The following is a 24,689-nucleotide window of genomic DNA, read 5'->3' as shown; positions in this document are numbered from 1 at the left end:
CTGTACAGCCATAACCACCAAGGTCCCATGAATGTCTTACTTTCAGAGGATAGTACAGTACTTGTACTATCTTATGCACTTATAAAATCCATGGGACCTTGATGGTTATTAAAAATATGGACAGAGAAAGTCTGAAGTGAATGTTTGCCGAAAGGGATTGATTATAGGTGGCGCCACTCTCCATAACCATCCAGATCCCATAGATTTTTGTCCAAAATATTTTACTACCCAAACCATATAATAAGTTTGTAAAGGAATTTCCTTGGGCAACTGATGGTTATTCTAAATAATTCACTTTGAAAATGGAAAAAAATTTCAAGGGTGTCAAAATCTCGAAACTTTGGGTGTGGCCCAAACGGCGGGGAATTTGGTCAATCACATCAAAAATTTGGCTGAGTTTTAGACCACACACAACCTAGGATAAAAATTTGAAAAATATCTGAAGACAACAATGTTCATGGGTGGGCCTATCTTATAAAAATTCATTCAAGCATTTATTAACCCCAAAGAGTCTTTTCAACAAAATATATATGTATACATTTTTTTTCTTCCTATTGAAACTGGTTGTTGAGTTGTAGTGGAAGTGCACTGTATAAGAATAAATTTTTAATTGCCATTTTAGACCTATGCTAATTTGCAACATGTGGGTTAACAAATTCTTAAAAGTAGAAATGTCAATCGATCATACTTGTTTGTCTCCTGCAAGTCGTGAAGCAGACCCAGTAGGAGATCGAGTCCATCATCACCAAAAGCCTTCACCCAGCTTGGGTCAGATTTCGGAGAACAAGGAGGAGGGAATAAAGCAATGCAAGTGGAATGTAACATAGAGTGAAGGAGTATTGCAATAATAGGAAGGTAAAACAAGTTTCACTCCACTGGAGAGAGAAGGAAAGATGGAGACAACGATAGAGATCGAGAGATAACCAGTGCAAGAGACAACAGCATAAAAAAGTGAGAGAGAGAGAGAGAGAGAGAGAGAAAGAGAGAGAGAGAGAGAGAGAGAGAGAGAGAGAGAGAGAGAGAGAGAGAGAGAGAGAGAGAGAGAGAGAGAGAGAAAACGAGAACGAATTAGAGCAAAATTTGAAGAAGCAAATGCAATCTCGCAGTGTGTAGCACGTCAGCACGGGATATATAGGATTACCAGCACAGAATATAAACGACACTTTTGCTTGGCCAGGCATAGAATTTACAAAAGCAATTCTTTTCCTGTGTGATCTGCATGTAAATGAGGATTAATGCAAAAAAACTGATAAAGCCATGAACCTTCACATTCGAAAAATGAAAAAGGAAGTATTAGCTCTATTCAACTCACTCAAATGAGCCTGCCACGTTTTTATATAGTATCTAGGCTCGTGAAGGAGCAAGAACCAAGAATGGATCAGGATGTAACAGAATGAAGGGAGGAGTAGAAAATAAGGGGGGGGCGCATCAAAACAGCAGGATATCGACAAAAATAGAGGGAAACTTGGAGGGATAAGGAAGAAAGGAAAAATTGAGAGTAAGTGGAGAACACAAGAGTGAGCAAGATGGATACAGCTACAAATTCTCAATCACAGAAGGGGAAGGAGAAACTGGAAACCCAGAAAGAGATTCGGGAGGGTTAATGGCGGTACATTTCTTTCATTTACATTTCCCTAGATTTTACAACCCAAGTTAAATGTGCTGCATTGGGCAGAGTAGTCAGCCCCACACCTGACAGTGTTGCTGTTGAGAGAGACTCGGAGAGATTCCAAAGATGCAAGCAGTTTTTCCTCCTCCCCTGGCTGGTCAATCTCCCGCAACATATTTAGTTGTTTGATGAAGTCACTGGCTGTTGTGGCGGTCTCGCGTGGTCCACCCTAGACAGTTAACAGTTTTGTGAGCCGAAACCATTAACGCATGAGTACAGCTCTGTGTAAGGCAAGTATTGCTCAGGTTCCTTGGATGGTGCAGTGTCTTAGTCTAAAAACCAGCCAAATAGATTGCATGTTTGAATTCAATCTTTCAGTCTGGTGGTAAGATGACAAATTCCACATTACTATATTAATTGTGTTCACATAAGTAATGCCACAGCAGTCCACGTTTTTTCTATGAGGATTCAGTGAAGGATAAAAAGATCAAAAATGCTCACAATCAATGTAAACAGCAACAACAGCAACAATGTATTCTTCTTTAATGGCCACCATCATCCCACCTTCCTTGTAGGGTCAGCCGAGGAAGCTTGACCTGGGTCTTCATGAACCGACTGACATTCAACTAGTTATGGCAGGAATTTGGAATTTGGCTATTGTGCCAGCGATAGCTCACCTACTCTTCATGAAGGACACCATGGGATCTTTAACGTCCACCAACGAATGCTGGCAGATGAAATGCCCGCTTAACGTCCATCCGGGGGATGGCACATATATTGATGAATCACCCTGCCTGTGAAACACTGGACTGTCAGTTTATAGCTTGGTCGGGAATCAAACCCAGGTAAGACAGCTTAGAGGCAAGTGAGCCTACCTCGAGGCCATCCTGTCAGCCCCAACACCAGCAGCAATCTGATCTCATAATCCCAACTTTCACAGGTGGAATTTAGCCAAAGCAATCTGACGATCAGGAATATAAAATAATTTTCAGATGTGTTTCCAGAAGCAAAAGAAAATATTTAGAGCTCTCGAAAAAATTCCTATGCTTTGAAAGATATTATATATATACATATCCATATGTATGTGGAGTCGTCTGTGGAGTCGTCAGCATAACTGACGGCAATATAACATTCATGGCATACATAAACATATACATACATACATACAATTAAACTTTAGGTAGGGTGGTGACCTCACAGTGAACACAAGAGAATGGCGCCCGAGAGGTCGTAGATTCAAAGCTGGCCAAAGGCAGCAATATTCGGGATTTGGAGTTAAGGATTCTATAAACCAAGGAAGCCTCAGGAATATTATCATGTCACTCTGAAATTGTTGAAAACCCCAGCTTGCTAATTCACGACCTTCAAGGGCCAATCTGCATTGCCTGCCTGCCTCATCTGGTCTACGTGTGATGCCAGTCCACAGATTGTGTTGACTATTAATGACCTCAGGGGAATATGAGATAGGAATTAAAATGCTACCCATTTGAAACGACAGTGCAGTCCACAGCCCTCAACAGATATCAAAAAAAGAAAGCAAAAAAAAAAACAAAGCAAATGAGACAGCTCCTTTCGCAATTCCTTCTGAAAGGCAGTGTGTGATTTTACACCTTGTCAAATAAATTGCAATCTTAAAGGTTGTAGTTGTAAGACATTCCTTTGAAAAAATAAGCTGAGAATATAAATTACAACCAGCATACAGGTAGTACATAAAAAATTGGAACAATCAACAGAATGTCACTTATTATGGTGTTGGGCCACCACATGCATCCTGTATGGCATGGATATGATGTTGTATGGAGTCAACAAGGGTCTGGAACTGTTATGCAAGTATGTGGCAACATTCTTGCACAAGGAAGTCCTCCAATTCACATTGGTTTAATGGAGTCTGAAACCGCTGTCTCATGCGACTCTCCAGACAGTCCCACAAATGTTCCATGGGATTGAGATCTGGAGATAGGTTGGGCTGTGGAAGAAGGGTAACTTCATCCCCATGCTCCTCAAACCACGTGGTGAAATCAAATGCCCTGTGGAATGGAGCTGTGTTGGCTTGAAAGAAATTCCTCCCAGCGGGGAATAAATGCTGCATCATGGGATGCAGATGATCGCTAAGGAAGGCAACATAGCACACTGCATCAACCCTGTCTTCTAATGGAATGAGAGGACCCAGGCCATGTCAATTAAACATGCCCAACACCATTATGGAACGGCAAGAACATTTTACTGTTGAAATCAGGCACACGGGGCTCTCAAAGATCTCTATACATATCTATATATATATATATATATATATATATATATATATATATATATATATATATATATATATATATATATATATATATATATATATATATATTTTGAGGAGTGCCTGGTAAGAGGTTGGCATTTTTCACGTGCTGGTCATGTTATGAGTGGCGGCCCTCATACTTTACAGACATGTTGTACGGGCCGTGTACCCTGGTGCTTCCATTTCTTTTTCGACTGTCTGTACATACGCATAAGGATGGGCGATAGGATGCAAGGACTTTTGATGGACTGGGAGGGCAATATAACATAACTAGAAAGAGCAATCAGAGATTGGAGACCCTCGCCAGCACTTGCTTCGTGCGGTGTTTGTGTAGTTTTGTGTGGTGTCTTTTGTATTGGTGTGTTACATAATTAACGAGATATTTAGAACTGTCACTTTATAACTGCTAGCAGTGATGACCGGGTACCAAGACGTCCCGCTTTGATGCCACCCCGCTTTGATTGGACACCTAACCCTGACCCATGACGTTTTTCATTTTCATTCAATTGGATTTAGAATGGGATGAAAATACATTCAATTCAAATCAAATGGAAGACCAAATAGGTGCAGTCCTACATTGGAGTCATCAGAAGGAACCTAAACAACCAAAAAGCAAAGATGAAGCCATCAGGAGGAACCCCAATATAATTTGCATTTCAGCTGCTACTCCTCGACCGTCAAACACATCCAGGCACAGCCAAGTGAGCTTTTTAAATAAGAATAAAAAAGAAACCAGATCAATAAATTTAAGTCTTTATGGATGCCAGACCATGGGTCCGACCAAGTTGAAATTTAAAACTTCTATTTCCCATCAGTACTAGATCATAATTGTGAAGTTTCACATCTATCGATGAAGCAGTCACAGAAAAAGCATTATTTAATATTTTTCTTCAATCCAATATGGCTGCCAAACCATGCGACCTATCACTTCCTCCTAAACAAAATTGTACACCCAAGGCATGGGGAACATTTCTGTGAAGTTTCCCCTTGATCTGTCCAGCCGTTCTGGAGAAGATTTTTATAGGTTTCCGGGTCCATCCAATATGGCTGCCAATCCATGTGATCGATGACATCATCTGTGTGAACTTTCTGTTCCTCAGGGATAGGCGGTTATACGTTTGAAATTTTGACTATCTATTCAGCCATTTCAGAGAAGAAGATTTTCGAAGGTTATTTATTCTTTTTTAAACAACATGGCTGCCGAATAATGTGACGAAGATGTCAATTTTTGTTCTTTGGACCATTTTATCCCTTGCTGACCCTCAAAATTGTTCATACTGATCAGATGTATCTTTCTGCATATGCAATTATGACATCACAAAAAAAAACCCACTTATTCCCCATGAGGAGTACTTGCAGTGTGCCAAGTTTCAATCTTTTCCTTGCTGCGGTTTCAGAGATACAGACGTCCAAAGGTTTTCCATTTTTCCATCATGGCTGCCACACCACGTGACCTATGACGTCATAATTATGATCAAAACATTCTACTTGAGTCGTCGCACCTATGGTGAAAATTTTGTCTCAATCTGACAAGCGGTTGTGGAAAAAAAACACGAAAGTTCTGTGCGAACAAAGAAACAGACAAGCAGCCAAACAAACGGACCCAAACACAATACACTCTCCTTTGGCGATAATAATCGTGTGACAAACTGATTAAATGGAGACAACAACCGTGTGCTTTCAACTGTGCCATACAGAATAAATGAGGTAGTTGTCAGGGTAAGTGGAAATGCAAGATGTTGTTAATTATGCCAACAAAGTTTTGTGATGAGGAGCAAAGCGGTGAGTGGAGACAATAAATTGCACAGACACTGCTATATTATGAACAAATGGGGGTCAATCGAGAATGTCTTATTTAGCGTGTCGCAGGTGGTTGTTCATAGCAGAAGAAAACACATATTTGAGTGTGCAACATGGAAATTCTGATGGACCAAATGGCCTCCCAATTTTCTTGTTTAAAGTCGTACAGGAACATGTAAGCCCTCATTATACTCAGTGTAAGTCCCATGGAAGCTGTGGACCCTTTGTATATTACGATATCTATTCTGCATTACGGAATATAAATGTTTCAATGCAATTGGTCTTATTCCCAAAAGGAGAATCACCTTCGAACGAGAAAGCACAGAGGTGCAAGGCAGGCTCCGGCTCCTCTCCCCATTGAGGAGTGTCCCTGACGTACGACGCTCGATCGGCCAAAGTGCCGTTATTTCACATTTTTTACATTAATGTACTCGTAGTTGTAAGAAGTGTAAGTTTTTATTGGGCCGTTGGCTTTCCATGTGTGAAAATAATGCAGTTCACAGAATTTGGGGGAATTGGCCCATAGGGTTGGAAATGTACACGGCACAAACAGCCGTGTGTGTGTGTGTGTGTGTGTGTGTGTGTGTGTGTGTGTGTGTGTGCGTGTGCGTGCGTGTGTGCGTGTGCGTGTGCGTGTGCGTGTGCGTGTGCGTGTGCGTACACAATGCTGTGCAAAATTCTTCAATACATTCAAAAGTTATAATATATGGATAACATTATGAGCATCAACAATTTAATCAAAGTCTTCACAAGGGTTTTCTAATAAATTATAACAACGTTGACTGTTATTAATAGAGCTTATTTTGGTGGGAAGAAACTGAGCCATCTCATTTAATAATCTTCAATTCACGTTGATCAGAATCTTCAAAAATTTGTAATCACAATAGCCCAAATTAAACCACACATGAGCAGCGGATATAAAGTGTCGTAACTCATCAAATCACATTTACCAATCATATCAAATTGATCACTCATCGTCAGCTGTTCCTCGTCATGACCATCAGATGTTCCTCTCTCCACATCCATGAAGCTAACAGTCCACTTTTCAGACTGCAGAATACAGATCGATCAGGAATAACTGTTCGCTAAAACAAAATGGCGAAAATTTCAACAGATCACCATAGAATTGTGGTTCTTTCGAATGACGGTAAAAGATTGAGTGAAGTCGCTCGCATCACTCCATTTTCAAGGTGTGATATATCCGAAGCACAAACGACAAGTACAGAGAAACATAATCTTTAATTGACAAACCAAGGACTGGAAGAACCAAAAGCTGTCCAACAAGGATGAGCAATAATGGAAGATAATATCTTTAAGTAATAGAAAGAAGACAGAGGTTGAATTGACAACAGAACTGGCAGAAAGAAGGCTCAGGTGTCGTTATCCATCCATCAACACTATGAAGGTCACTTTTGAAATCATGACTTAAAGGATGTGTTGCAGTAAGCAAACCTATATTAAGAAAGGGGAACAAGAATAAAAGGCTAAAACATGCACCAGAACACAGGACTTTTTTTCAAGAAAAGACTTGGTTTGATGGAAAATGCTGAGTCTAAGTTTGGCTTTGGAGGAAAGTTTTGTCATGTGGCTTGCCCTGGAAAGGCTATGGCCATTGGAGAGGCCTTAAAGATCAACAGACTGGACCTCTTCCAGTGGATGACAAAATAAATTGATAGGTTCGTTCAATGATCATTCTGGAGTGATATCGTGAGATGGTGACATTTCAAGGATTGAAGAACATGTTTCATATCTCAGACCAGTGTCTAGTCATTTCCAAATCAGCACAGGTAGACACAGCTGCTCCCTGCTTCGCAGAGGGATGGGGTACTGTACGACACAATGTGGAGTCGTCTGCAAAAGAGGACGACAGAGTTTTCCAAAGCATCGAAGAGGTCATTAAAAAAGATCAGCAACAAAAGTGAGCCCAAAACATGAGCTGTGGGAACTCCAACCTCCATTGGGTGAGGAGAGGAGATGGCTCCAGTGATGCCCACACATCGACTGCATGAGTGGAGAAAGTCTGAAATCCAGGAATGAAGGCAGCTAGCACAGGCAGAGAGATTAACAAGCAAAGCAAGATGCTAGAGTGTGTCGAATGCCTGAGACTTGTCCAGAGAGACAGTTCTAACTTTGATGGAGATCAAGGGTATCCAACCATTGCTGAGAGAGCAGACACACATCCAACATCGAGTGTCCAGGATGGAATCTAAACGATGGTTAGAGACCCCAGAGACGTCATTCAGTGCCCACTTCATTGTACATGTGATTTACATATGTTGGGGTCTTGGAGGGGAGGGAGTGGAGGGGTGCAGGATGTGCATCTGGGATGGGACGCACGTCGAGGCGTGTGGGACGCGCATGGGGGTGGGTGTGGGATGCGCGTCGAGGCGTGTGTGTGATGCACATCGGTGGTATGGGATGCATGATGGTACAGACTGGGAAGAGTTGATGGTCATTTGCTGGGATTCTCTGCAGAGTGGACTTCTCATGATCCCTAATTCTGATAAAACAAAGTCAAATATCATGATGCAGATGAAATGAACAGTTATGGAAAATTAGGGGGAAATCATGCTCCGTATTAGGATGGATGGTCCGCAGACCGAGCATTTGCATGACCGAATGAAATGGAAAAGTAATAGAATGAAGAAGAGAAACATAACAAGATGAGGAAAATTTTCAAAAAAAAAAAAAAAAAAAACTCGCTGTTCATGCTGGAGAGATTCTGGAAATGAAACATTGTAAAATGTCATTCAAAACTTTAAAAGTAAGAAGCAAATTAGTTTTATTTGTTGATATTGAGACTTAAATATACAAAGAAATGGCGAAGAAAGGAAATTAAAGCAAAATGAGTTTGTGATTCGTTTAGTGTAAAAAATTTTTTATTATTTATTTAATGCTTTTGCCAGAAATTCTGAGTTAAAATTCCCCAAATGACTTAAATACAATTGACCAGACTTGAAGAAAAGTTGTTCATAAGAAGCAGGATATCCTGTTAAACAGGATAGCAAAACTAATTACTCATGATAAGCATGAATTGTCATTTAGTCAAAGTTCTAACATTCTTCGAGTGATCATTCAACTTTGAATAATCATTTGAGAGCTATTAAATGAGTAAAACGAGTGTGGCAATAACAACAATACCTTTGAATAAGGATAAAAGACAACCAACAAATTAAATGTTTGCTAGCTTCCAGAATGAAGGTCAAGCAATTACTCTACTCCAGCTGCCAATGTCAGCGGAACATCCGAATTAAACAAGGAGAGAGGCCAATTATTACAAAAAGCATCGATTTGTTTACTCTCAGGTTCATGGATTTTTCATCTTCCTGGGAAGGCAAGAATGAAAGGGGAGCTACCACTGGGTTGTTCTAAATTGCCTAACATTTATCACGCAAACCTATGTAAACATTTGAAAGCAATTATTTCGTTCCACCTGTGTGAACAAAGGATGAGATGCAAACAATTCTCATAATGAGTTCATTTCTGATATTTCAGTCACTGTTGTAAAACTAAGCCTGCTTATAAAGGAAAATATTCTCAAAAATCACAGCTCACACCACATTCCAGTTGAACCAATTCCAACTTGAACATAATGCAAAAATTGCTCAAGAAATGTCAGGATAAAGGTGAGTTTGGAATCTTAATCCATCACTGAGTTAATATTTTAGGTGTTGGAAATAAAGCCATGAAATGGCACCATGTCTTTTTTTGTGTCTCGCCATGCATATTGTCTCCTACGATTTGATAGGCCCAAAATCCGTCCTGATAGCATAGTTGCACTTTACATCAAGAGCTCCATTTTACACTGGCCATGTACTGATCTTACACCTCCCAACCCCAGAAGTACCTTTGGTTGAAACTTCCCTCTGCTCCCACTTCTTGTTTGTCTGTATTGTACCGTCCTCCTAACAGTGACGACTCCATTTACATCTCTTTCTCAGACAACAAACAGGGACCAACTATCAAATGCTCAACCTATCTCTCTCTTCATCATATGTGGTGATTTAAATTGTTAACATGAATTGGATGGGGGGGGGGGTGGTACCACCTGCTCTCTCTGTCACCCGCAGACACTTCAGCAAAGGACCTCTGTGACTCTATGGGACTGCCTCAATCTGTAATATAGCGCTCTCTCTCTCTCTCTCTCTCTCTCTCTCTCTCTCTCTCTCTCTCTCTCTCTCTCTCTCTCTCTCTCTCTCTCTCTCTCTCTCTCTCTCTCTCTCTCTCTCTCTCTCTCTCTCTCTCTCTCTCTCTCTCTCTCTCTCTCTCTCTCTCTCTCTCTCTCTCTCTCTCTCTCTCTCTCTCTCTCTCTCTATATATATATATATATATAGACCTCAGCTGATTGTGAAGAGGCAATATGTCGACATGCACTACATTACAAAAAGTACTGAGACAGGAAAGGAACATGCAGGTTAATATAAATCACAAGTGTTAATTCGGTTTTAAGAGGGTGTCACTGTCAGTCACATTTTTTTTCTGCAAGTTGGAAGATATCAAGCAAAATATTATTGCACCAATCCTCTTTCAGAGCAAGTGCAAGCCTCAGATGGCCTCAGAAAGATCATCAGATGATAAAGGCCTCATGTGGAATTTCAAAGCCAGGATAGTGGTTCCATTAATGTTGAGCAATCTTCTGATGTGGAACGGCGACCGGGGATGTGGATCTGCCGTTTGGAGAGTTTCTGGGCTGAAAGGATCGAAACCTCGACAAAAAACGGTACCCAGCTGATGATCCAGGCAGTTGGGAAATCAGTCAATTGCTTATGAACTAAGGTTATAACTTTAAATATAATAGGTTTTTTTAAGGAATTACCCATATATAACATATGTGTTTGTGTGTGTGTGTATATATATATATATATATATATATATATATATATATATATATATATATATATATATATATATATATATATATATATGTGTGTGTATGTGTTTGTATGTATATGTGTATGTACTGCATGTGTGTGTGTGTGTGTATTGTTATGTCTGGCTTCCTTCTTGGTACTACGGTGCAGTAATTGGTCATTATTTTGATTCCCTTACACGTCATAATTAAATAGCTTCTGCTTTGAATTGTGGCAAAATTTGCACTGTATAGAGGAGGATTAATATGTCTGATTGTGTTGTTCCAATACATTCGATGAAATAGTGTACACCACTTTTCCCCTTGTAGGCAAAAGGCCATTCTGAAATAGGCTTTTGCCCAATTTCCAGAAATTTTGAGATCACTTACTCTGACTCTATGCCATTTTAACATTTCCTAAAGCCCATTATACTAAAAGCACCATTTGCTTTCTTATGTCGTCATTACAAACATCCACATCCCATCATCTCCCGTACCCCTCCTTCACTCCATCTCCATGAACCCCCCCCATCCCCCCTTCCCCTCTACTCACTCCCAATGTGTTCCACATTCTTCATCAGTTCTGGAAAACTTCATAAAACCCATGAAAGTAGATAATGTAAATAAATAGGCTGGTATGAAGGAACAGAGTGTGCAAGCCAAAATTGTAAAACAAAACACACCTTTTGGCCTCCAAGTTCAACAACAACAACAACAAAACACCACCAAAACGAATCAATGTCAGGTGATTTGAAGACTATTACTTCTCAGGTGGTTTGAAGACGCTTCCTGGACAAATGTGATTATCAGGTGATTTGAAGACTATTTGTGGGCAAATATTAAACATTTGTTGTCCTCAAAATAGTTCGGAAATTTGCATGCATCACAATTTGAAAAACAGCTCATCTATTGTACTCAGGTGTATGCTTATGTGGCATTAATAACTTATTTTATTCAGTGGTAAAAGCAATATAAAAAGCAGACAAGTTGCCAAGTCAGTCGCAGGGCTTTATAAATAATTCAGCAACATACTGGCAATGGGCACTCAGTTGGGATAAAATATAAATCTGCTTTGAGATGATATTATGCTTTGAGCAAAGGACAGGCCAGATAGGCAATGATGAATGGTCGTGCTATGCTTTAGGTGTTCTACATTGCCTATCGTTTTAAAATCTTGGCTTTTTGGTCATAACCATGCAAGCTGCAAATGCTGACTAACATTAAAAAAAAAAATCTCCTTTTTATATGCATTCAAGAAGCATTGGCAAAGCATATGTGCAAAGAAAGTTGAGTATGCTCAGGCGTTTGTTTCCAATGCAGATTCAAAGAACACGGCTATTATGCGGTTGTTGAAATTTGTTGCCAGGAAATGCAAAAGTACAGGCAAGTGGCTCCATTGACAAAAAAACGGGTCAGACGTATATGGCATGCAAATATAACATCTCATCTCATGATGTGCTTTCATCTTTTGCCTCCCCCAGTTAAGCTGCCACATCATCCTGAATGCACATTTTACAACCTTAGGATGTACGACTGTTACAAAACAGTTCCTTTTGGCAGCCAAATAAATACCATCAATGTGGAATGCGAACTAACCAAGCATTTTTCATTACAATTTCCATCTTGCAAAGCTAATTTTTCCAACGATTTCCGGTGTATAAAGATCACCCCCAACAGATTTCCGATGAATAAATTCAAAGATCACCCCCAACACCCCTGCCCCCTACCACCCCCCCCCACCAAAAAATGTAATTGAGGTCTTGGCTCAGACACATTATGTTCCAGCAATATTTGAATGACTCAGATGTATGAGCCTTGAGAATGATATGTTCTTCCAAAGTCAAATATATTCCAGCCATGTATTCCATTCTTGATTTGTAATGTACTGTTAAAGTGTGCTGTTGCGTATTCGTACTTTGTTGGACTGAGCACACTTAGTATGTCATGTCTTGGCACTTGATTGGCTCAGATTATGAGAATCACAATTTTTCCACAAAAGTTGCTCCAAATAAACAAGAAGCCAGTGCCCTAATTAAATATTACTATCAGACGTCATGCTCGCTGTCAGTGTGAAAGTAATTTGACAGCATTTTTTTCTTCTATAGTGTCCAGCTCGTACATTGCATCGAGTACAAGGACAACAGGAGAGAACAATGTACCTTTGCATTGGAATAAAAGTGCATTGGTGTAAAATGGAGAAACCATCCCAGTTTTCGGGATTTAAAAATGGGATCCGACAATTTGGAGAAAGATCATCAGATAGGAACACCAGAGGGTAACGGAAGTTTATGTGACAATTGCAAGGAACTGTCCTTAACATTTGGTTTGATAAGACCTAAAGCACCACCTAGCGGTGGCACGTTTGGTTTGCGTTGCATAATGATGTTAGAAAATATCACATTGCGTAGCAGTAATCAGGCAAAAGCTTATGCATCACATCGCTTGGGAAGGCAGGTCATGAGCACGCAGAGCAAGAGACATCGGATTGCTCCCTCTGCTGGAACTCTCATAACAATGGTGATTCTGAAAAGTGTTCTACAGCCTCAGTTAATTATTAGTTTCAAAAAATTACAAGGTGTAAATAAAATGAGGTGAAACAAAATAGAATGTGGATATTGATGTCGAGTAAGATTCAACATTTCTTCAGAGGAAGATTTATACCTTGCTCGTCTATGAGCCTCGCTCCTGTAATATAAAAATAAAAACATTCGGATTATTATTTTATTGTCGTGCGAATGTGACTTTTGTGAGATCCGTACCGCCTTGGAGGAGGTCACAATGTACTGCATCACCATTTCTTGCTTCATTCTCATGTCCTTGCCTCGCAATGGTTTCTTATGCGCTTCAGAAAGGTTCATATCCTCCTGTGAAAAGGGAAGGATGCAATGTATCACAGGTGGCCGCGTGACTGATACAAGGACAAAATATTCAAACACTCCCAAAATTTAAATTGCAAATTATCCACATTCTAACTTGGTCCCCATTTTTGTGACGCTGACCCATGGAACGCTACTCTGGAATGGGAAGTAAAGTGGATTTCTGAGTAGCAGTTGTACAACAATGGTGACGATGCTATGATAGCAGCTCCGAGGTCAATCCCTCCTGGCCGGATGATAAATGGGCAGCATTTAAAGTGACACACACACACACACACACACACACACACACACACACACACACACACACACACACGGCAAATGGACTATCTTGTCTTGCACAGTGAAACACACAAGCTAGCAGATCACTAGATGCCACAAACCACAAAGTTAGTGACAAAATGACAGAAACGGCTTCAAGTTAATTATCTCACAATCCCTCAGGCCAAGGTCCAATGAATGATCCTGCTCAGCATGAAGAAACAACACAGTTACTAGCAAACCTTTGCAAGTTGAATCTCAACTTTGTGCTTAATGGTCTGCCTTATTTTCACTAAGTCCAGGTTGGAAGCTGGTCCAGGTGCATACATACCATCATCTTTTCAAATAGGCTGTTGATGTCCTCAGGTGTAAGGTCATCCTGTGTAAATGGAAGTTGAGCGGTTGACGTGATGGGTTGCTCATGACTGCTGGAAAAAGTCCGGCTTGAAGGAAAGCTGAACCTGTCCTTTTCCTTTTCCTTCTCTTTCTCTTTCTCTTTCTTTCCAGTTGTGATGCGAATACTTGTAAACCGGTCCAGCTGGAAAAGAAAGCAGTCGGTGAAGAAGTTTTGGTAAATAACAAATATATTAATTGTCACTCTTCTTTGCAAAAAGTTATATGTATATGTCGTGTGTGAATGCATTTCATGTCATGTTGCATTTATAGTTCGGAAGTGCTTTGTTTTGGATTATCATAATGCCTGACCACAACCTCACCTCCTGTTTAATGGGCAGTGAGGCAGAGACAATGTGCTTGTGTGACAGACAGCAACTGTCACTCACAGATCACACAGCTCTGGCTGTTATGGGAAGTGATTTGTGCTTCACTGCTCCATCATGTTAGGAGGTTGAATACAATATTAAACTGAGGAGGTTTGCATAGTCACAAGCAAACAATTGCATGGTATTTCAGTCTGACGAGCTCAAAACAAGGGCAAAAACCATTGTCGGCGGCTCCAATGTCCTTTACATGTTACCTTTAAATTCTCGTTCTATAAAACAGACTCGAGTATTCCCTGATGAAGCTATCCAGGCCAGAGGCGAAGCAGTGTGCATGCGGATAAAGCGTTTAATGCTGTATTGCATTTATCACATCAGAAGGGCTGTTTTCGATGATACTAGCGATACCCGTGCACATGCACGGGATAGCAGTACAACATAGCTGGTAGCAGACGACAGACCGTACATGGGGAATTAACAAAAATACGCATTGTGCAAAATGCAAGTGGTACTGTGGAACGCCAAGACTTCCCAAACATTGTCGGCATGTCCACTAAGTGCCAGAGCAGTTTCATAGGGATCGTGTGACGGCGAGCCGAGTTTTTCGTGTGCAAGCTTGGTATTATAATAGAGATATTAGCAGGGGATACTTGGCACTAACTGGGGGAGGGGGATATATAGATATATATATATATATATATATATATATATATATATATATATATATATATATATATATATATATATGTGTAAATAAACACACACAAACACTACCGGTCAAAGTTTTGGAACACCCCCATTTTTCAGTTTTTACTGATATTTAAGCAGTTCAAGTCCAGTGAATGACCTGAAATGGTGCAAAGCTAAGCAGTAAACTGCCAGGGGTTAAAAAAGAAAAAAGTTTGTTACCAAAAACTGAAAAATAATGTAAATTTCAGTGTTGTTAAAAAGGCCCTTTTCAAGTAATGGGTTAGCAACTGCGGATGTTCTGCAGCAATGGCAGTAAATTAAGCATTGAAAGTTGATGCAAACAATTCCAACAAGTGTCCCAACTTTTGTGATTAGTTACAAACCCTCTGTCTGTATAACAGCAGTGTTGTAACAGACTGTGTTGCTTCACCCTCTGAAGCATTATTTGGACAATATTGCACTGCAGGAAGTAGTATATTGCTCTCATAATGGTGAGAAAATACAATTAACAAAGGAAGACAGACAGACCATTATAACCCTTAAAAGTGTATGTCTTTCCTTTGGAGAAATTGCAAAAAAAGCCTAGGTGTCAGTGAGTGCAGTTTCCCACACCATCAAAAGACACTTGGAAACTGGAGGAAACTCTGATAGGAAGAGGTCTGGCAGACCCAAAGCCACAACACAATCAGAAGACAATTTTATGAGAGTTAACAGCTTGCATGATAGGCCGCTCACAGGACAGCAGCTTCAAGCACAGCTTAACACTGGTCGAAGTAAGGAAGTCTCAGTTTCATCTGTGAAAAGAAGACTTCGAGCTGCAAGTTTAACAGGACGAGTGGCAGTAAGAAAGCCATTGCTAAGATGGCAAAACAAGAAAAAGAGGCTTGTCTGGGCCATGAAGCACCGCCATTGCTTCATGACCTTCATGGCCTAAAAACTACAAGAATGTCTTATGGACAAATAAATCAAAATTTGAAATCTTCCATCCATCACGCAAGGTTTTTGCACGCCATCGAGTTAGCGAAAGGATGGTTCCTCAGTGTGTGACACCAACTGTCAAACATGGAGGAGGAAGCGTGATTATCTGGGGCTCGCTTGCTGGATCCAGAGTCGGCGACTTTCACAGTTACTGGTACCCTGAAACCCTCTTGTCCAGTGTGACCACTCCTTGGCTTTTTTTCACAAGATCTTGGCTATTCTTTCTTCACATTGGCGTCTTGGTTTTCTAGAGGTTTTCTATGATCATCGCTTTTCCGAAACCTTGTGAATTCTTGGCTTTTTTCATTGTACTCCTGGCTCTGGTGGTTGGGGGGGGGGGGGGGTGTTTGTGTACATCACTCTTTTAGAGCGTCACCCGATTTTTTTTTTGTTCTATATACCAAGACCTTCAAAAAAAGTTTGAGTAACACCTCCAGATCAAGTACGTTTTCTCTGTAGGGTCCATCTTGGATTCGCAGTTGGCTTCCAGCAAACCATAATTGAACCAAAATGCCCGTATTGGGTTTAGATGGAATAAATCATTATTAAGCATCAATAAGTTATTAATTTTGATTTACTTCAATTACTTATGCATTGCTTAACACATTTTAGCATGATTTATTCTCTTAAAATTTGGTTCACAGTAGAAAATGACCATATTTTATGTAATTTTAGTCAAAAATAGCTTTCAACTTGATAGTAGCTCAAAGTTTGATTGTCTCTGAATGACTTAATATTGTAAGTAGAGCTATAAAATTTGGCCAAAAAGTTTCATTATTAAGTTCTCTGAGCAATTCAATTTTTGTGTTCTCACAATGGGGCTATGTGTGATGACCACAGAGCTCATTGTAAACCAAAGTCAGCCCTACCCCCAAATGGCCACTTTTGCGGTATTTCATCAAATGATGATATCTCCTTAATTAAATGCCATGGAAAGTTGATTTTTTTATACTAAATATAGGTTATTGACACCAAGGAATTCATTGGTAACATTTTTGTATTTTTTTTAGCTGATCTAATTAGCATAATCCCAAGATTTTCCTCAAAATGACTGCCAAAATAATGAAAAGTAGACATGATTTAACATTGAAGCTTTAACCAATGGTCTAAAACAGTGATGTGCATATGCTTCAATCCTACAGAGACTATGTTGAGACACTCATCTTAATTAGATATAGGGGAACTTGGGGCACAACCACATACCGGGGCAAGGTCAAGCACCAAAAGATTTCCATATTTTATTTCTAGCCATCACACCATGTTTAGAATGATATGGGCTTTTCCTCGATAAAGGTACTACTGTGATGACAATGCTGTTAGGGTCCATTTGACCTTGACCCCATTGTTCGAGGCCAACCACCATGTAACCAAAAGATTCCATATGTTATTTCCCATTTATTCATAACACATATATGTAACTGAGCCATCAGACCATTTTTATTTAGAAAGATAAGGACTTTTTTTTTTACAAAGAGAACACTGTTGAGGGTCTATTTGACCTTGAATCCTTCACTCAAGGTCAAATATTAGGTGACCAAATGATTCCCCATATGTGATTTCCTACGAGTGTATAATACATACCTAAGCCCTCAGACAATTTTTAAGTAAATTACAGGGATATGAAAGTCTCTGATGTCATTTTTGGAGATACCTCAGTGAGGAAAACTATGATGTCACAGTGAGGTTAACTATGATGTCACTTCCTCTTGGCAGCTGGATTTTCAAGAAAAAGAAGAGAAAACAATGCTGCAAACAAAAGGGAAGATTTTAATGGATCACCTTTGATTTTAAGTAAATATAATGGTCCAAAGTTGTAAATGAAATATCAAAGAATAATTGTATCTCTTAAAATGAAATATTTTAATGAATAATTGTGAAATCTAGATCAAAATATTTAAATTTCAAAGCGAAATTGGGGAATCCCCCATATGGAGGAATCCCCCCAATTCTATCTGATCCCCAAAATGAGGGAATCCCCCAATTCTATCTATAAATAGACAAATTGTCTAATGTCATAAAATTTGATCGAGAACACATAGAAATATAAATTAAATGTCAAATCATACATTTTTAAGGGTAAGGAATTGAATGGATTTGGTTTCAAAGACCTTGACTTATGCTTTCAGGGTCAACTATTAGTATCAAGATGTTAACTAGGCAATTTGTAAAATATAATAAAACCTGATCTCGAACACATAGAAATATGAAATAAATGTCAAATCATCACATTTTTAAGGGTAAGGAATTGAATGGATTTGGTTTCCAATACCTTGACCTTGGCCTCTGTTTTCAAGGTCAACTATTATTATGCACATATTAAATGTATCAGCCTGTTAAATCATATCTAGGATAGATATGAATATGAAGAAAATGATAAATTATACATTATCAGAAATTGGGGAAGAATGGAATGGAAACTATCATGACATGTTTTCTGCCTAAACAATAAAACAAAAACAGACCCCCATTAACATAAACACATGTAACATGGGGCACAACCATACATGTAAATGGATGGGGCACAACCACATACCAGTGCCCCAGGCCTGGGACACAGCCACACACTGGTATGTGGTTGTGCCTCATCCAGAATGTGCAGAATAGTTTACTTGTATTTACCTGTTATGTCCTTGAGGAGATGGGGGGAGGGGGGGTCATATACAATTGCCAAAATTAAAACTAGCATTGATTCCAAATAGGTAGTTGTCCAATTTACTTTAAGTGTGTGGTTGTTCCTCCAATTCCCCTAGTATGTACAACATGTAGTACTAATATTATCCTAATTTTTTTTTCAGGATTGTGAAGAGTTGGATAAAGTGCCAATGATGGAGTCTGTAACTCTTGTAAAGTCATCTCAAGACCTCTGTTATGATGCACCAAAATGTATTATCTGCCAAAAAGTAGGCGATGATAAGACAGCAAGCACAAGCAATAGCTGTAAAGGATACGGGAAGCCAGCGGCATACACAATGACCATGTTTCCAAAAGAGTGAAGCTTGTTGAAGGAGATAGGTTTTGTTATCATGTGACTAATGAATGTTACAAGAAGTACACTATGAAGACAGTTCTTGACAGAATAACTGAGAAGAATCTAGTTCAAGGCCAAGACTCATCTTTTTCTCAGCAGAACAAAACTGAAGGTAGAAGCTCTCGCTCCCAGGCAGTTCGCCACCGACCTAATGCAGATACTACAGCAACAGGATTGCGAGTTGTGAACTGCATTATCTGTGATAACAAATCCTACAAACAACTGTACACAAAATATCGCATAAGTGAATCCAACCGTGCTATGTCTTTTATTGCTGCAACTAACTTCTTCCAAGATGCCGTCTTCGACCGAACTTGTGATCTTCAAGATCCACATTCTGTGTTTGGAGCAGATCTGTATTATCACAATGAGTGCATGACTAAGTACATGTATAAGTATAAGTCATGATCTCAGGACTAACAGCTTCTTTGACTATTTTTGACTAAAATTAAGTAAAATATGGTCATTTTCTACTGTGAACCAAGTTTTAAGAGAATAAATAATGCTAAAATGGGTTTAGCAATGCATAAGTGATTGAAGTAAATCAAAATTAATAATTTATGGTTGTTTACTAATGATTTATTCCATCTAAACCCAATATGGGCATTTTGGTTCAATTATAGTTTGCTGGTAGCCAACTGCAAATCCAAGATGGACCCTACAGAGAAAATGTACTTGATCTGGAGGTGTTACCCAAACTTTTTTTGAAGGTCTTGGCAAATAGAACAAAAAAAAAAAATAGGGTGACGCTCTAAAAGAGTGATGTACACAAACACCCCCCCCCCCCCAGAGCCTAGACTATTGACTCACCTTGGCATTTATGAAAATGAGGAGTGGTCACATTGCTCTGGTCTATGTCTAGTTTGTCAGGGGTTCATCCTACAGAAAGATAACGACCCAAAACATACCTCCAGGCGGTCAGAACTACCTCAGAAGAAAATAACAAGATAGACCTATATAAGTATGTATGTGTGTGTATATATATATATATATATATATATATATATATATATATATATATATATATATATATATATATATATATATATATATATATATATATATATATATATATATATATATATATATATATATATATATATATATATATATATACATATATATACATATACATATATATATATATATATATATATACATATATACATATAGCCTGGTGTGTTGGCGCAGTGGTTAGGGCAGCGGCTTGGGATCCAAAAGGTCCTGAGTTCAAGCCCCGTTGGGCCACTGAATTAATACACCAGGGGGTTGACTCAGCCTGTCATCCTTCCGAGGTCGGCGAAATGAGTACCAGTATACTGGGCCGGTGTATACCCCGGTTAAAATAGGTGTACCATATCCCTGTGTCGTAAGAGGCGACCAGGGTTGCGTCAGGAAGGGCATCCGGCATAAAACATGTGCCAAATCACTATGCGGATCGGATGATCCGCTGTGGCGTCCCCTAACGGGAGCAGCCGAAAGGAGAAGAAGATATATATATATATATATATATATATATATATATATATATATATATATATATATATATATATATATATAGACACATATATATATATATATATATATATATATATATATATATATATATATATATATATATATAGACATATATACATACATATACATATACAGCTCTGGAAAAAATTAAGAGACCACTGCAAAATTATCAGTTTTTCTGGTTTTACTATTTATAGGTATGTGTTGGAGTAAAATGAACATTTTTGTTTTATTCTATAAACTACTGACAACATTTCTCCCAAATTCCAAATAAAAATATTGTCATTTAGAGCATTTATTTGCAGAAAATGACAACTGGTCAAAATAACAACAAAGATTCAGTGTTTTCAGACCTCAAATAATACAAACAAAACAAGTTCATATTCATTTTTAAACAACACAATACTAATGTTTTAACTTGGGAAGAGTTCAGAAATCAATATTTTGTGGAATAACCCTGATTTTAAATCACAGCTTTCATGCGTCTTGACATGCTCTCCACCAGTGTTTCACATTGCTGTTGGGTGACTTTATGCCACTCCTGGTGCAAAAATTCAAGCAGCTCAGCTTTGTGTGATGGCTTGTGAACATCCATCTTCCTCTTGATCACATTACAGAGGTTTTCAATAGGGTTCAGGTCTGGAGATTGGGCTGGCCATGACATGGTCTTGATCTGATGGTCCTCCATCCACACCTTGATTGACCTGGCTGTGTGGCATGGAGCATTGTCCTGCTGGAAAAACCAATCCTCAGAGTTGGGGAACATTGTCAGAGCAGAAGGAAGCAAGTGTTCTTCCAGGACAACCTTGTACGTGGCTTGATTCACGAGTCCTTCACAAAGACAAATCTGCCCGATTCCAGCCTTGCTGAAGCATCCCCAGATCATCACCGATCCTCCACCAAATTTCACAGTGGGTGTGAGACATTGTGGCTTGTAGGCCTCTCCAGGTCTCCGTCTAACCATTAGACAACCAGGTGTTGGGCAATGCTGAAAATTGGACTCATCAGAGAAGATGACCTTACTCCAGTCCTCTACGGTCCAATCATTATGGTCTTTTGCAAACCTCAGCCTGGCTCTTCTTTGCTTCTCATTGATGAAGGGCTTTTTTCTAGCTTTGCACGATTTCAGCCCTGCCGCTAGGAGCCTGTTTCGAACCGTCCTCGCTGTGCACTTCACCCCAGCTGCCGTTTGGCATTCTTTTTGTAGGTCACTTGATGTCATCCTACGGTTGTTGAGTGACATTTGAATGAGTTGGCGGTCATCCCAGTCAGTGGAAAGTCGTTTTCGCCCTCTGCCAGTCTGTATCTTTGTTGTCCCCAATGTCTGCTGCTTGACCTTGTTCTTATGAACCGCAGTCTTTGAAATTTAAAGGATGGAAGCAACGTGACGCTCACTGTATCCCTCTGCCAGTAAAGCCAGAATTGAACCCTTCTTTTCCTCACTCAAAACATTTCTTTTCAACTCTTTTGGCATGGTCAATAGTTATTTTTTTGATTCCAATTACTTTTGAGGTACTACTAGCACTGTTTTTGCCATCCAGCTGGTCCTATTGCAAGAGGATAGTGATGACCACAGCAGTGGTTTTTATACTTTTCCTTGTTAAATAAGATTCGGTTCAGGTGCTCACCTAATCAGTACCTCACAAAGTAGAACGAGGTGTGCCTGTGTTGGAATTCAACAGACACTGGAATGGAATGGCTGCCATACATGTAGAGATGCTGATTTAAAAAAAATTTGGAGTGTTCTATTCATTTTTTCCAGAGATATATATATATATATATATATATATATATATATATATATATATATATATATATATATATATATATACATATATATACATATATATATATATATATATATATATATATATATATATATATATATATATATATATAGATATATATATATGTACCGTCCAATATTGTGGTGGTTAGGTTCCTGGAAAATTCCACGGTAGTTGAAACCGTGATAGTGGAAACCAAGGGCAAATTGGAAGAGAGGGGTTTGGTTCCTGAACTTCAAGAAAAGAGAGGAAGATCGACGGCAGCCAGAAATAAACATATTACAATTGAAAGAAACATGTAAATATGTGTATAAAGCATGTTGACATTGAAATAAACACGTAAATACAATAAATATGGTGTAAATTAAACACAAACACAAGAGTTTTATTAAACACAAACATGACAGGGACTGTACTTATAGTGGTGGCGGGGCAGCAGGTGTTGGCAGTGGTGGTGCATCATATGTAGGTCGTGGTGAAGGTGCAGCAATATAAATTGGTGGAAATGAGATATGGGAGAGAGTTTTTGTGGGTGATGAGACGATTAAGAATCTACATATTTATTCTGCATGAAGGATCGTAGAAATGGAGTTTTATACAGTTTTGAAGGAGTAGGAGTTAGGGACATTGAAGGAAGGGTAAACAATATTGTTTCAGGTCATGGCAGGAAGAAGTTGGTTGTGGTACACTGAGGTGCGAATGATGTAGTGAAAGTTCACTCAGTTTTGAAAAATCGATACAAGATATTAGGTAAGCGGAAAAAAGCAAAGGGTTGTGAGGTCATGTTTTCTGGTATTCTTCCAAGATTAGGAAACGATGTAGAAATTATGAGCAGAGCAAGAGACGTCAACCAATGGCTGGAAGATTGGTGAAGGGAGGAAGGTTTTACATTTAAGAAGCAGTGGGAATAATTTAGGGGACAAAGGGATTGTTTCCGGAATGATGGCCGTATATTAAATAGAAAAGGGGAAGCAAGGTTTGCAGTGGGAATTGAGGAAGGAATTCAGGCTTTCTTACGTTAGCGGGGTGGGGAAGCTATTAGGCAAGGAATGGATGATGTAATTGTGATGAGTAAGACCAGGTAGGAAAATAGAATTTTAGGAAGGGAAAAGTTAAACATATTATATACCAATGCCAAGAGTTTAAATAATAAGATGGAAGAGCTTGAAGCCATTCATGGGTGCGTTTTGAAGTGAGCTTGGGGTCATTGTCCTGCTGCAAGACCCATGACCTTCGACGTAGACCCAGCTTTCTGACACTGGGTTGAACATTGTGCTCCAAAATGCCTTGGTAATCTCATGATTTCATGATGCCATGCACACATTCAAGGCACCCAGTGCGAGAGGCAGCACAGCAACCCCAAAACATCACTGAACCTCCTCCATGTTTGACTGTGGGGAAGGCGTTCTTTTCTTTGAAGGCTTCATTTTGTTTTCTGTAAACATAGAGATGATCTGCTTTACCAAAAATCTCTAATTTGGTCTCATCTGTCCACAGGACATTCTCCCAGAAGTATTTTGTCTTGTTCAGGTGTGTTTTGGAAAGCTCCAGTCGGGCTTTCTTATGTCTCTCTCTCAGCAGTGGGGTTTTTCTGTCTCCTACCATAGAACCCCCTTTCATCGAGTTGGCAACTGATGGTGTGAGTTGAAACTGTCGCACTTTGTTTCTCAAGGTCAGCTTGAATCTGTTTGGCAGTTGATCGAGGTTCTTTCTCCACCATTCAGACAATCCTTCACTGCAATATTCGATCAAGTTTTCTCTTGCGGCCACGTCCTCGTCCATGGAGATTGGCTACCATGCCATGGGCCTTAAACTTCCTGATAACATTGCATACAGTGGACACAGGATCATCAAGGTCTCTGGAGATGGACTTGTGGCCTTGAGATTGTCCATGCTTGAATACAATCTTTGTCTGACCTGCTTAGATAATTCTCTGGTTTTCTTTCTTTTCTCCATGCTTATTGTGGTACACAGTGACACAAAACAGCAGAATGACTCCTTTTCTTGATGCAAACTGGTTGAATGAATGATTTCTTTTATATTACAGGCACCTGCAACTCACCACAGGTGAGTTCAATTCCAAAGTAAAGGAGAATCACCTGCTTGAAATCTAATTATGCCTACCACTGGACACTCCACTTTTAAACTTCCTGACCCATTCGTACACCTGCTGCAGTGATAAACAGGCGTCACCATTGCATATTCATTCTGCGATGGATTTCACTGGGATTCACACCCTCACTTCCCAAGAAACGGATGACAGAACGCTGCTCCTCCCTGATGC

The 24,689-nt window shown here is 39.4% G+C and overlaps 1 protein-coding gene across 1 annotated transcript in view; it reads right to left on the bottom strand.

Annotated features, from left to right (window-relative positions):
- LOC147008646 (protein diaphanous homolog 2-like) overlaps positions 1-24,689 on the bottom strand; it is a 468,186-nt gene that overhangs the window by 362,187 nt on the left and 81,310 nt on the right. The window contains exons 2-5 of the mRNA XM_085863759.1: positions 14,017-14,223; positions 13,308-13,412; positions 1,693-1,838; positions 689-763 (exon numbers count right to left, since the gene is read on the bottom strand). Coding sequence (XP_085719885.1) covers positions 689-763; positions 1,693-1,838; positions 13,308-13,412; positions 14,017-14,223 — 533 coding nt within the window. The remainder of the gene's footprint in view (positions 1-688; positions 764-1,692; positions 1,839-13,307; positions 13,413-14,016; positions 14,224-24,689) is intronic.

This window comes from Eptatretus burgeri, chromosome 18, assembly GCF_056783735.1.
Source record: "Eptatretus burgeri isolate ZD-2024b chromosome 18, Ebu_testis_v1, whole genome shotgun sequence".
Taxonomy (NCBI): Eukaryota; Metazoa; Chordata; class Myxini; order Myxiniformes; family Myxinidae; genus Eptatretus; species Eptatretus burgeri.
Note: the sequence above shows the minus strand (reverse complement) of the source record. Positions and strands in the feature narration are given on the sequence as shown.